At 40.5% G+C, this 15,106-nt stretch overlaps 1 protein-coding gene across 1 annotated transcript in view; it reads right to left on the reverse strand.

Moving 5' to 3' along the window:
- Positions 1-12,672, reverse strand: part of pygl (phosphorylase, glycogen, liver) — a 29,823-nt gene extending 17,151 nt beyond the window's left edge. Inside the window, exons 1-9 of the mRNA XM_061743762.1 lie at positions 12,400-12,672; positions 9,026-9,127; positions 8,858-8,936; positions 8,543-8,646; positions 4,149-4,280; positions 3,817-3,928; positions 2,925-3,007; positions 2,356-2,493; positions 1,134-1,226 (exon numbers count right to left, since the gene is read on the reverse strand). Coding sequence (XP_061599746.1) covers positions 1,134-1,226; positions 2,356-2,493; positions 2,925-3,007; positions 3,817-3,928; positions 4,149-4,280; positions 8,543-8,646; positions 8,858-8,936; positions 9,026-9,127; positions 12,400-12,642 — 1,086 coding nt within the window. The 5' untranslated portion in view covers positions 12,643-12,672. The remainder of the gene's footprint in view (positions 1-1,133; positions 1,227-2,355; positions 2,494-2,924; positions 3,008-3,816; positions 3,929-4,148; positions 4,281-8,542; positions 8,647-8,857; positions 8,937-9,025; positions 9,128-12,399) is intronic.
- Between the last annotated feature and the right edge of the window lie 2,434 nt (positions 12,673-15,106).

Here is a 15,106-nt window from a genome sequence, read left to right on the forward strand (position 1 = left end):
GCATTTGTTTTGAATTTGGATACAGGAAGAAGAAGCGGAAATGACGGTAATTACGTCATGACGTTCTCCGTGCGTCGCTGGTTTGATCCAGATATCCCAAATGATTAATTACCATGTAAACGGAATATTCGGAATGTTTCAGTAACGGGAATATTAGCAATAACCCGAATTTTGACTGCATGTAAACGTAGTCACTAGTGGCGCTTTTCCACTAGTGACTACTCGACTCGGTTTGGTTCTTTTCCACTAAGGTTCTAACGTGCCGAGTAGATACTTTTCTTTATACAAAGGTCTGTGTGAATACTCTATTCTGATTGGCTGGCAGGTGTCCTTAAAAGTGATAATCTACACCTAGAAAACAAGTTCGCTCAAATTGCCTGATAACTTCAATATCATTGCGCTGGATCAACTGCCGGGTGTTAACCATGGCAACGGAGATTCAGAGAAGAAGAGCCGGCTACCGCAGGATGGCAACGTGAGTGATTTTGTAATTTCTATTAATTTATTTGGGGAATTTAACCATTTTTATGACTGGGATGCAGAACAGGGGAGAAAAGAAACAACCAGATCTACCAGGAGCTCTGTCACTTCATAGCTGCTCAGATACCAACGGACTTTTCAGCAGCACCGAGACAAACTAAAAAAAGATTAAAAAGCGTTGCCGCTTGAAGCTTCTCTCTCTCTCATTTTTTAACTTGATATCAAACACAAGCCACAGATCCAGCAGCACATCTATCATCTCCTCCAGGTTCTACATCTTTAGTGTTGTTGTCTTCTTCATTTAGATACACAATCAAATACGTCACAGCAGCTTCTCCAACCTCCTACTTCTGCTCCAGCTGACTTGTTATGGAAAACAAACCAGGCTGAGTTGAGTTGAACTGAGCAGGTTCTAGTAGAAAAGCTCCATTAGCTGCTTCTGCTCGGCCCGGTTTGTGTTTCCACCTGAAATGTTTCTTACGCAACAACAACAACCTCCAGCTGCTGGTTCTGTGGTTTCTACCTCCCTCCTGCCGCTTGCTCTTACTTGCTCAGTGTTTCCTCATCACACACAAGTCAAGTTCCTCTCTGAACCAGTAAGAACCGGCCCAAACCCAAACCCGGACCAGGACCAGGACCCGCCCTGCACCCACCGTGTCCCAGTCCAGCTTCTCGATGTCCACGAAGATCCTCATGAGTTCGGGGATGGCCATGGCGGGGTGGGTGTCGTTCAGCTGGATGGCCACCTGGAAACACCAGAGCCGGCGGTGATGAAACCGTTAATAACCCCCCCCCCCAAAAAACAACATAACATGAAGCACCAATCAACAAAAAAGTGTATTCTGTATGACTCTAGACCAGGGGTCGTCAACACGCGGCTCTAGAGACGCATGCGGCTCGTTAGCGCCGCCCTAGTGGCTCCTGGAGCTTTTTCAAAAATGTTTGAAAATGGAAATCGATGGGGGAGGGAAATATATTGTTGGTTTTAATGTGGTTTCTGTAGAAGGACAAACATGACACAAACATTCTAAACGTTTTCCAATGCTGTAAAAACGTGTAGAATAAATATTACATTTCAACATTTCTGTTAACGAAGATTTGTACGGAAGAGTAAGAAAGAGGCCGTGCAGGAGAAAAACATTTTTGAGGAGGAAGATTTTTTTTTATTGTGCAAAAATTGTGAAAAAAGTCAAAATGTCGAGAAAAAGTCGAAATGTCAAGATTAATGTTGAATACAATTTCAAGAATAAAGTCAAAACTTTTTCTCAACATTGACTTTTTTCTTGAAATTTTGACTTTTCTGGACATTCCTACTTTTTTCTCAACTTTTCATTTTTTGACATATTTGTTTTTTGTGTTTTTGGTCCAATATGGCTCTTTCAACATTTTGGGTAGCCGACCCCTGGACTAGAGGTAAATTGCAAAATCTTGTCCCACTGGCCGATTTCTCTACTTATTTCAAGTGAAATTTTACTTGACTAAAAATGAGACATTTTAACTAAAAATAAGACAAATATTCCTGGTAAGATTTTTAGTTTTTGCAGTGTGGGTAAAAAGGCCTTCAAGTTTTCTGTCCCCTCAACCTGGAATGATGCGCAGAAGGACTTGAAATTGGTTGAGCTTGTATCCTTGAGTGAATTCAAATAAATTTAAAAAAACAGAAATTAGCTCTCTCAGTTCTTGTGTCTGCCCCGTTGTGTAAATTTTACTATTGTTTTACTATTGTTTCTCCGGAATGTGTGACTGACTGTCTGTATTGTTGTATTGTTTTTATGCTGCCATTTTGGCCAGGTCACTCTTGGAAAAGAGGTTTTAATCTCAATGAGTTTTTTACCTGGTTAAATAAAGGATATATATATAAAGTTAGACGCTTACTTTTTCTGGGAAGGTCTCGAAGGAGGTGCGAGCCGGGCTGCCCTTCTTCGTGGTCTTGAAGCGACGGATGATGTCCTGGAGTGTGGCCGCCACCACGAAGTACTCCTGCTTCAGACGCAGCTCCTTCCCCTCGAAGAACTGACGGAGACCAGAGACAGATCAGAACAGAGTCCTCTGGACCATAGACATATAAACGTAGAGGCCCCATGGAGCTGCTGTGATACGTCAACGTCGCCGCCATATTGGATGTTCAAGACTGCGCTGTAAACTAATACAAGTAAATTGACTTATTTTCATAAAACGCCTTTCTACAAAGAAATGTACGTTTTACGTCTCATTTATTCATTCACACACGCACTAATATACTTGGGAAACAGTTAGGCACCAAATATAATATATTTAATTTTCTCAGATGGAAAAAATAAGAACTTTATTGATCCCACATAGGAGTAATTCATGTTCTATCAGCTATAGAGAACAAGGTAGGTAATATATATGGGGCGTCTACGTTTATATGTCTATGCTCTGGACCCCCGGAGACTCGTCTGCAGGTGAAACCCCGGACTCACGTTGTCGTTGGGGTACAGCACCCGGGAGATGTTCTCTGCCAGGTTCCGGTCCAGCACGGCCTCGATGTAGTCGCCCACGTTGACTGTGAAGAGAAAACACGACGAGGGCGTCGGCAGAGAGTCACGGTTAGAAACGTGCAGGGGGTAAAAGTAAAGTAACTTTATTGATACCTGAAGGTAGATTAGTCTGCAGGTAAAAAGTAGAAACTTATAACATCATACATAAGACAAACAGGAGAATAACTAAACAAAATATTGACGGACAAACAAAAAAAATGCTCCAGATTGAATAAGCAATACAATAGATAAATAAATAAATAAATAAAACAATAAATAAATAAATAGATAGACTTAGATGGAGGATGGAAATCATGTCCTATTCAGGGCATTAATAGCTGAGGGGACAAAACTACATTTATACCTTTTAGTTTTGCACAAAGGCCTTTTAAACGTACGGCCAGAAGGAGATACTGGAATTCACGTGTAGTGGACGAGACGCATCATCTGAGACTCAGCTAGTCTCTGTAGCTGCCCATTAAAGAGGCTCTAAGATGAGTTGTGGCTCAAAAACTCTTTAAAAACTCCTTTAAAACTCCTTAAAACTCCTTTAAAACCCTTTTAAAACTCCTTTAAAACTCCTTAAAAACCCTTTTAAAATTCCATCTAAACTCTATCTAAACTCTTTAAAACCCTTAAAACTCCTTTAAAACTATTTTTAAACTCCTTTAAAACTCTTTAAACTCTTTAAAAACCAGGTTAGGTATGTATCTGAAAGCACAGCCTTGTGTGGATCCAGTGGGGTACAGATCTGGTCGGGGGCGTGTTGGGGCAGAAACACTCACAGTCCCTCAGTAAAACTCTTTAAACTCCTTTAAAAGTCAGAAACACTCACAGTCCCGGAGGTTGAAGTCGTTGGGCGCCCGGGCCGACCACAGCCTCATGGTGTTCACCGTGTTGTTCATGTAGCCGGGGATCGGCGTGTCGTACGGCATCGCCAGGACCACCTGACAGGGAACGGGATGGAGAACAAAAGTTGTTTTAAGTGTAATGAGATTTTTTGACTAAAAATAAGACATTTTAACTAGAAATAAGACAAATATTCCTGGTAAGATTTTGAGTTTTTGCAGCGTAACCATGGCGACGCCGTCATTTCACCTCCAACGTGCATCAACACATTAATTAGAGTTAATAAACAGTTATTCTGGTCTGTTGAGACTTGGGTACCTGGGTGTCGACCCACTTGGGCCCGTCCCCCGTCTCCTCCACGCGGCCGTAGAAGTGGACGGGCAGCGTGTACTCGGGCCGCGCCTTCTCCCAGGGGTTTCCGTGACGCAGCCAGTCGTCCGCTTCCTCCACCTGCCGGGAATCAGACGGTTAGTCCGGGCCCCGGGGAAGTGCTTTACATAAAAACATTAAAAAGAGTTTAAAAAGCAGAACAAAAAGAACCCAAAAACAATAAAACAGAGGAAGTGCATGAAACCAAAAAGTTGCAATGCATTCTGGGAGATTACTGAAATGCAGCAGTAAATAAAAAAGGTCTTCAAAGCCCATTGACAGCAGCCCAGATGCATTCTGGGAATTTATTCCACAAGTGAGGAGCATAAAAACTGAACCTGCCTCAACGTGATTGGTTCTGACTCTGGGTACAGGAAGTGGGCGTGGGCGTGGCCCTGACAACCTAAGGGTTCTGATTGGTTCATCATGGACCAGATCAGAGATGTATTTTGGTCTGAAACATGGATCTATTATAAATCTGGATCGGAGACTGAAAATGGCCGCCCATTCATTTCAATGCATATTACTCACTCAGCGCATACGCTGAAAAAGTTCCTGACTTCCGGGTTTACTTCCGCATACAGCGGCCCATAGAGCATGCGCAGTTGAGTCACCTCCCATGATGCTCTGGGGCCTCCCATCATGCCCCGGGGCAATGACGCGAATATTTATATAATATGTATTAATATAATACATAAATTAATGTATATTATTACATGTATAGCATTACATATATTATTAATGTATTAATATAATATAATTACATAATATATATTAATATAAACATCCGTGGAATGCACGGACACGGCTGTGACGTCATCCGTGACGTCACGCCCAGAAAGAGACTTTTCTTTGACTTTTCTGGCCGTTATAAAACATTTTTGACGGATATAAAGTCCATGACTTAAAAATATAGAATACAAAGATTAGTAATTGCCGGTGATTACAGCTGGAGGTGTCCTGTGAACAGTTTTAGAGGCTTCTCTTTTACTATATCGGTCTATGGGAAAAAAGCTTTCTGGGCCGCATGGGATTTTCTGTTGCAGTACCGCGGCTGGACACTGGAAAAAATCGGCGTGCCTTCTGACTGCCAGACCCGGGGGCTGGTCTGAAACCATCCAGAGATTTATAACATTTATTCTGGGATGGACAGGAAGCCAGTGTAAAGATCTAAAAAAAAAGACAATTATTTCTCTTTTATCGTCAATTAACTGAAATAAATTATGTTTAATTTGATCAGTGTTTGAACGGGATTATAGTCTCCTGGTGAGATGGTTAAATAGATTTGTGTGTCATCTGCGTAGTTATGGCAACACATTTTGTTCTCTTTCATAATTAGAGTGAGTGGGAGCGTGTCGATGTTAAACAACAGGGGCCCCAGGATTGAACCCTGGGGAACGTGGAGAAAGTGATTGTAAAGGCTGCACTTAGAGCTGATTGGACGGGGACGACTACATTATTCTACATGATTTTTTAGTTTGAGGCCGACTGAACGAACATTCCTTCATTAAAAAAAAATAATAATTTTGACATATTTGATTGTGTCTCTGCAATATTATAAAACTGTATAACTGCACCAGGCCTCATGTTCTACTGCGGAGCTACGGTAGTCTCATCCGAAATCAATTATATTATAAAACACCTCAAAAATTGTCCCGCCGTGTCGCTCTATACTGCTATGCCCCCGCCTCTCTATACCAGTTTCCTGTCCACCTACATTATAAATAAAGGCCACAAAAAAAATTGTGACCATCAGTTTGATGGGTTGTTTTCATCCCAAAAAAGGGGTGGAGTTAATGTACGAAGGAAAATAAACCTGGATGTGTTCTCTATTCTCTACTTCCAGGACCTTTGACCCTTTACAGGGCTAGAGACCGTATTCCTTTAGTGTTGTTTTTATATTGTGTTATAAAGATTTGGGTGTCATCTGCGTAGTTATGGCAACAAATTTTGTTCTCTTTCATAATTTGAGTGAGTGGGAGCGTGGAGATATTAAAAAAAAAAAAAAAAAAGGGGCCCCAGGATTGAACCCTGTGGAACTCCACGCCAGAGAACGTGATTGTAAATGCTGCACCTAGAGCTGATTGGACAGGGAAGACTGCATTATCCGTCTCTGGAGTTCTACTGTACGTGATTTTATGTTTGAGGCCGACTGAACGGACATTCCTTCATTAAAAAAAAAAAAAAAAAAGTAATAACTTTTACATATTCCATTGTGCAATATTTTAAAACTATTCCTGCAACAGGCTTCATGTTCTACCACGAAGCTACAGTAGTCTCATCTGAACTCAATTATATTATAAAACACCTCAAAAATGTACCATCAGTTAGGTTTAATGGGTTGTTTTCATCCCAAAAAAGGGGCGGAGTCAATGTACAAAGCCAAATATACCTGTATATGTTGTTCTCTATTCTCAAACAAAAAGTGGTTTTAAATGCATTTTCTAAAACTGCTCTTCACTTCCAGGACCTTTGACCCTTTACAGGGCTGAAGACTGCGTGACCCGCAGTAACCTGCAGTCACTACGTAACCCTCGTGAGTTTAAATGTTCAAAAGTATTTCATTGACTAACCTATGCAAAAAAAAAGGACTGAAAGAGAGAGAGAGAGAGAGAGAAGGTAGAGAGCTAGAAATCTATCGTCTGATTGGGTAACTTGTCTCCAAGCAAAACCAGTTTGAGGTTTAAAAAAAAATGGGTCAAAATTGAGCAACAGATGTGAATCTCCAACATTCATCATCTACAAGCTGGTCGTCGTGGTGATAATCTTGTGCCGGTTCTCGTCACCCGTGATCAGAACGGCCGGCCCACATGCGTCGGGTTCAGGGTTCAGAGGTCGTGTTTACACGGAGGGGTTAAAACTTGCCCAAGAGCAAGAGCCGCCGGCGTTTTGGGAGCTCTTATCACAAGATACACAATTTGGTTTTGTCATGTGAAACCGGCCGACGATAAGAGGACCCCGGTTAGGAAAGAAGAAAGAAAGTAGATACTTTTCTGTATCTATTCTGCTGAGGTTCTAAGCGGCTGAGTCGGGCTGTGATGTCATCACACTACAGGCCACCGATTGGTCGGGGGGTTGGAGTCAGACGTCTAGAGTCAGGATGTGACATCAGAGAAAGAGACGGAGCTTCTTGTTCATTTTATTCCAGCAGCAACGGCAGCAGAAATCTGTTTGATCCAACTCTGAGGTGCAGATGTTCATAAACCTGGTGTCTGAGGAGAGAATTAAAAAGATCTAGACGGACATAAGGAACGACCAGATCTACCAGGAGCTCTGTCACTTCATAGCTGCTCGCGGCTCCAGCTGACTTTTCAGCAGCTCCGAGACAAACTGAAAAAATTAAAAAGTGTTGCCGCTTGAAGCTTCTCTCACTCATTTTTTAACTTGATATCGAACACAAGCCACAGACCCAGAAGCACATTTACACTGCAAAAACTCAAAATCTTACCAGGAATATTTGTCTTATTTCTAGTTAAAATGTCTCATTTTTAGTCCAAAAAAATCTCATTACACTTAAAACAACAGTCATTACCAGAAAAATAACTTATGTGACAATTTTCACCTGTTTCAAGTACATTTTCAGTTGAAATAAGTAGAAAAATCTGCCAGTGGGACAAGATTTATCTTCTCATTACAAGCAAAAAAATCTTGTTCCACTGGCAGATTTTTCTACTTATTTTAAGTGAAAATCTACTTGAAACAGGTGAAAATTGTTGTTTTTTCCAGTGATGAGTGAAAGACTACAATTAAATTGAGATTAAATCAAATATAATATCAGTGAGTTTATTGTGTACGTTGTACTTTTCTCTGCCATAATGGACACTTTTTTCTTAACAATTTATCCTAAATATTTAGTAAAAACCAGGAAAAGCAGCCAAAGTTTTATCAACTCACCCAGTCCTGTATTTTTCAGCCCAATTGGGCAACACTGACTTATTTCTCCTCAAAACTATTTAATAAACTTTTCCTTTTCAAAGTGTAAGAAAACTTCTTAATGATGACCGGAATTTACTTGATTTACTTGAAACAGGTTAAAATTGTCAAATAAAAAGTTATTTTTCTGGGGATGAGTCTTGTTTTAAGTGTAATGAGATTTTCTGACTAAAAATGAGACATTTTAACTAGAAATAAGACAAATATTCTTGTTAAGATATTGAGTTTTTGCAGTACATCATCTCCTCCAGGTTCTACATCTTTAGTGTTGTTGTGTTCTTCGTTTAGATGAAACCCGCCTACTTCTGCTGCAGGTGCTGGATTGTTAGGGAAAAGAAACCAGGCCGAGTCGAGCCGAGTAGGTTGTAGAGTAAAAGTGTCATTAGTAACCCCCCAGAGTGACCAGTTACCTGCCAGCCGTCCCGGATCTTCTGGTTGAAGATGCCGTACTCGTAGCGGATGCCGTAGCCGTACGCCGCCAGGCCCAGGGTGGCCATGGAGTCCAGGAAACACGCTGTGCACAAACAAGCCAGCAGAAATAAGAGCAGAGCGTGGGACTGCAGGAGGGGGGGGCTGTAGCTTCACGTGCTGAATAGGAACCAAGTTATTCGGTGGAAAGCTGCCAAACGCAGCGCTGCGGTGGTGAATACAGAGCGTTTATGTGCAAAATAAAGTTCTCTGAATCAGACTGGAGTAAAGCCTGTTACTCTGGGTGCTGGTTTTACCTGCCAGGCGGCCCAGGCCTCCGTTCCCCAGCCCGGCGTCCTCCTCCATCTCCTCCAGCTCCTCCATGTCCAGGCCCAGCTGCAGCAGAGCAATAACAAGGTCACTCGGGTGGTCCAGCATGTGTCTGCAGAGACTCTGAGGGGTCAGGGGTCACAGGGGGTACAGACCTGGTAGATGGCCTCATCGCAGGCGTTCTGCAGCCCCAGGTTGATCATGGTGTTCTGCAGGGCCCGGCCCATGTAGAACTCCAGAGACAGATAGTACACCCTCTAAACAGAGAGAAAATATAGTAATTAAAGCTGCAAGCAGCGATGAATGGGCCCTCCACCCTTGTGCACGTTCAGGCTGCAGTGGAAGCTTGTATGACTTGATGTAGATTCTTCAGAACTGGACATTTAGTGGATGAAACCACCCACGACTCTATATCAAACCATTCAAAAGTTATGGCAGAAAGTAAGAACTATCAAATATGGACCAATCAGAAGAAGGGGTGGGGCTAATTTGCACCAATTATGGTCAAGGACTCAAAACCGAGTCCGATGACACCACCCACGAGTCTTTATGTCAAACCATTCAAAAGTTATGGCAGAAAGTAGGAACTATCAAATATGGGGGGGTGCTTTTTGGCGTCTATAGTCGCCACGGTAACGCTTTTGACTGAGAAAAGTAATGCGCATCGTCGTAGGATGGAGACGCACATTTTGATGTATAACACACCTGGGTGCACATTACGGTTTGGGCCGTATTATCTGCTGAAGAAATGGCATAAATTGCGCCAAAATTACACGATTAATTCAAAATGTTCAAAATGGCCGACTTCCTGTTCGGTTTCGGCCATGGCACCAAGAGACTTTTCTTTAAGTTGCGACATGATACAGGTGTGTACCGATTTTGGTGCATGTACGTCAAACCGTATTGTGGGGCTTAGTGCACAAAGTTTTCTAGGGGGCGCTGTTGAGCCGTTAGGCCACGCCCATTAATGCAGACCATTAAATATCACATTTTTCGCCAGTCCTGGCTTGGTGCAAAATTTGGTGACTTTTGGGGCACGTTTAGGGGGAAAAAAGGACCTCATTTCGTCGGAAGAAAAATAAAAACGAGAAAAATAAAAACATCTCCTACAGATACAATAGAGCCTTCGCACTTACAGTGTTTTTAAAGGTTTATTCACTTAAAACTGAAAGTTTGTGTGTCTGAGGCTCAGAAAAGGGAGGAAGGGGGGGGCAGAACCGGACCGAGCTGCACAAAACAGGAGGCGGTGACCTGAAAACACAGAGCTCCTTTGTGATCTGCAAACTCTGGTGCAACAACTGACAATCTGGACCTTAAATCTACTGAAACCTGGATCATTTCTCACAGGGTGTCTACAGGTTTGACCAAGTTATATTTAAGACTTTTAAGACCAAAAAGACAAGTCACTAAGAAATCCAGCACTGTGGTCGAGGTTGCCAGATCTGACAGGTTCCAGCTCTAACGCCATGTAAAACCTGCAGAAATAATGAAAAACCAGCTCAAATCAGACATTTTCTATGTTAAAACCATAAATGATTAAATGCAGAAACGCAGCAAATGAAACCAAAAAAAGTTCAGGCTCCAAACAAAGACTACAATTACATTGAGATTAAAGCAAATATAATATCAGTGAGTTTATTGTGTAAGTTTCTACTTTTCTCTGCCATAATGGAAACTTTTTTGTTTATAATTTCTCCTAAATCTTTAGTAAAAACCAGGAAAAGCAGCCCAAGTTTTATCAATCCGCCCAGTCCTGTTTTTTTCAGCCCAATTTAGCTGAAACCAGCCCAATCTGGCAACAATGACTTCACTGATTTCTCCTCAAAACTATTTAATCAACTATTCCTTTTCAGTGTTTGTAAGTGTAAGAAGACTTTTGACTAATGATGACTGGATACATTCCCCCTAAAATTAAGACCCTTGGATTGAGATTTAAGACATTTAAAAGGTCTTATTTTAGGAAAAGTGTCATTTAAAACTTTAAGGACCCGCGGTTTCTTGGTAACTCAGTTTAGGTCCAGTTAATCACCTGGTTGGAAGGAACGTATTAAAGAGCAATTAAAGGGTTTTTTCGGCCCAACGTTGATCAACCCGCCCAGTCCTATAGTTTTCAGCCCAATTGGGTGGAAACCCGTCCAACCTGGCAACACTGACTTATTTCTCCTCAAAACTAGTTAATAAACTTTTCCTTTTCAAAGTGTAAGAAAACTTTATAATGATGACTTGATACATTCCCTCTAAAATTACGACCTTTGGATGGAGATTTAAGGTGAATTAAGACATTTAAAAGGCCTTATTTTAGGAAAAATGGGATTTAAATTTTTTTAAAAAGGACTTGCCCTCTAAAATGAAGACCCTTGGTTTGAGATTTAAGACAAATTAAGACATTTAAAGGCCTTATTTTAGCAAAAAAATGGGATTTAAGACTTTTTAAGGACTTGTCTCAAGTCTTATTCTTGGTAACACTGAGTTTAGGTCCACTTGTTGACCTGGTTGGACCGACCCTGAACTACAGGTACAACCCTGCACTTCCTCCACCTGGTCACCTGTTGGCCACGCACACCCCCACCTGCACTGCAAAAACTCTAAATCTTAACAAGAATATTTGTCTTATTTCTAGTTAATGATGACCAGATAAATGCCCTCTAAATAAATCTTCCCTCCCTTCTACTCTAGTCACTCGTGTGCAATAACCTGTTTTTCTGAAAGTGCAATAACCTTCTCCCTCTAAATACCTCACTGGTATATATTAATGTATATATTATTCGTTTTTCGGGTTTAGTATTTCTTTTGTACATTGCTCATTTTTTATATTGCTCTTTTTTAATTATTTAGCTATTTTTGTTATATACTTTTTTATACCTTTTCATACTTCATGTGTATTTTGTAAAATTGTTGAGAGTGTGTATGTTTGCTGCTGCACAAGTAAATTTCTCCTCAGGGGGAATTATAAAGTTTATTCTATTCTATTCTAAAATTAAGACCCCTGGATTGAGATTTAAGACAAATTTAAAGGCCTTGTTTTAGGAAAAATTGGATTTAAGACTTTTTAAGGACTTGTCTCAAGTCTTATTCTTGGCAACACTGATTTATTTCTCCTATTTCTCCTCAAAACAACAATAAACTTTTCCTTTTCAAAGTGTAAGAAAACTTTTTAATGATGACTGGATACATTCCCTCTAAAATTAAGACCCTTGGATTGAGATTTAAGGTGAATTAAGACATTTAAAGGCCTTATTTTAGGAAAAATGGGATTTAAAACTTTTTAAAAGGACTTGGCCTCTAAAATTAAGACCCTTGGATTGAGATTCAAGACAAATTAAGACATTTATTTTAGGAAAAAATGGGATTTAAAACTTTTTAAGGACTTGTCTCAAGTTTTATTCTTGGTAACACTGAGTTTAGGTCCACTTGTTGACCTGGTTGGACAGAACCTGAACAGGTGCGACCCTGCACTTGCTCCACCTAGTCACTTGGCCACCTGTTGGCCCCGCCCCCCTCACCTGTTGGCCCCGCCCCCTCCCCTCACCTTGGGGTCCGCCTCGTAGTAGAACTGCTGCGTGCGGATCCATCGGCCCACCAGGTGGTCGCGCACCGTGTGCGCAAGCGCGAAGTAATAGTCCCTGGGCGTGGCGATGTTGCGGTCCTTGACCAGCGTGAAGTGCAGGTGTCGGTTAAAGCCCTTCTTCAGCTCCGCCACGTTCTCCACCCCCACGATGCCGCGGATGCTGATCTGCTTCCGCTTGTCCTGGTCGCTGAGCGGGGTGGCCATGGTTCTGGAGGGGTTTGGTGGGGGTATAAGAGGGTTAAAAGGGTCCGGGCTGACGGGGAAGTCCGCAGCTGCAGAAGCTGCTCACGCTTTTCACCCTCTGAGACCACGCCCCCTTGACCAGGCCACGCCCCTCGCCGAGGCCACGCCCACGAGCCCGCTGATTGGCTGCCGCAGGGGGGCGGGGTCCGCCCACAAAAATGCCTTTATATAAATGAGGCCAAATAAAGTTTTAAAGGACTAATTATCCACTAAATTACACAAATAAAGACAGTAGAAAAAACCTGAGTAAACTGGAAATATGTTGAATAAATACGTGTTTTAATTTAGGCTCTTATAGGAATCACAAACATAGAAATGTCCACAGCATTTCAGTGTCAACAAAGGTCAGACTATCAGGCTATGAGCACATCATTGTAGTTTGTAAGTGATTGACAGGTAGTTATTTTAGATTTCTTGTAAAATGATAAGATACTGGACCTCAGTTGGGCTGGTGGGACTCTTATTTTTAAATCCATAACTTGAAAAGTATGGTATAAACTGAAAATATTTAAAATAAATAAGTGTGCTTTAATCTTTTTTTTTTTGTGTTTTCATTTAGGCTCTATTATAGGAATCACAAACATAAGAATTACATACATAGGAATGTGTCAAAAAAGGTTGGCCTGTTAGATTCTGAGCACATAATTGTAGTTTGTAAGGTGTTGACAGGTAGATATTTTAAATTTCTTGTAAATCTGTCTTAAAATGTAAGATACTGGGCTGGTGGGAGCCTTATTTTTAAATGCAAAACTTGGCAGGTATGCAGAGAGCCACATGGGTGAAATTGACAAATTAAAAGAAAATGTAAATGCTTCACTTGAAGATAATCAATGTGTATATAAACTGAAATATTTAAAATAAATGAATGTGCTTTAATCCACGTTTGTGTTTTCATTGAGGCTCTGTTATAGGAATTAAAAATATAGTAAGTAATAGGAATTACAGACATAGGAAGTCCACAGCATTTCAGTGTCAACAAAGGTCAGACTATCAGATTCTGAACATCATTGTAGTTTGTAAGTGATTGACAGGTAGATATTTTAGATTTCTTGTAAATCTATCTTACAGTTGTTTCAGTTGTTTCAGGTGTAAACAGCAGATCAATAAAAGCGACATATAAACACTGTCTTTATATAAATAAGCCCAAATGAAGTTTTAGAGAAGTAATTATCCACTAAATGACACAAATAAAAATAGTAAAAAAAGACCTGAGTATACTGAAAATATTTAAAATAGTGTGCTTTAATTCCCCTTTTGTGTTTTCATTAAGGCTCTATTATAAGAATTAAAAACATAGGAAGTCCACAGCATTTCAGTGTCAACAAAGGTCAGACTATCAGATTCTGAACATAATTGTAGTTTGTAAGTGGTTAACAGGTAGATATTTTAGATTTCTTGAAAATGTGTCTCCAAATGTAAGATACTAGACCTTGGTTGGGCTGGTGGGACCTTTATTTTTTAATCCAAAACTCAACAGGTATGACTGAGAGGAAGTAAAAATAAAACGCATTAACCAATTTCCGCATCATTTTGACACAAGCTGTTTATAATTTTGACACCTTTGTTGAGCAGAAGTAAGCTGGTTTTAGAGGCTCGTTTCAGGTGTGAACAGCAGATCCAGGTGAACTATAAATAAGCCCACAATAAAGGTTAAAAGAACTGATTATCCACTAAATGCCACTAAAAGCAGTAAAAAAAACCTGAGTGTCCGGAAGTATAAATAAAACAAGCATGAAACAACTTCTGCATCATTTTGACACAAGCTGTTAATAATTTTGACCTCATTGTTGAGCAGAAATAATCTGGTTTTAGGGGTTTGGTTGACGTGTAAACAGCAGATCTTGGTGAACTAACTCTCCCCTGCAGGCTGTCGCCCCCTAGTGGCAGTAACCGGTAACCGAGCTGCTGCTGGCTGTCTGACAATGACTGCTTTTGATTAAATTATAAGATTATATAAGGGTTTTTTTTAAATAGGACATTATTTCACATGATATGAATCCATATTTTAATCAAAAGCATTCCAGAGTGCGTCATTAGTGCCCCACTTGGGTTGTTTGGTGTCACGGGCCGAGATTTATGTGTTATTAGTAAGTAAAGTTTATTTATAAACTTTCACAGACATTTGTCACAAAGTGCTTTACAGAATGAAAACAGTTTAGAGCAATAAAACACATAGAATACATGATAGAAAAGAAAAAAAAACATAAAATAACTTAAAAAAATGCAGTTTACATGAAAGCCTGTTTAAAAAGGTAGGTTTTTAGTTGGCTTTTAAAAGAGCTCACAAACTTAATAGATAAAAAAGTTGCAGGCAGAGCATTCCAAAACTTAGCGGGCATAACCTTGAAAGCTCGGTCATCTTAAGGCGGGTGCGAGGGATAGCCAGTAAGTTATGCTAATTTTATCTTTATTTATTAGTCATTTC

This window comes from Cololabis saira, chromosome 16, assembly GCF_033807715.1.
Source record: "Cololabis saira isolate AMF1-May2022 chromosome 16, fColSai1.1, whole genome shotgun sequence".
Taxonomy (NCBI): domain Eukaryota; kingdom Metazoa; phylum Chordata; class Actinopteri; order Beloniformes; family Belonidae; genus Cololabis; species Cololabis saira.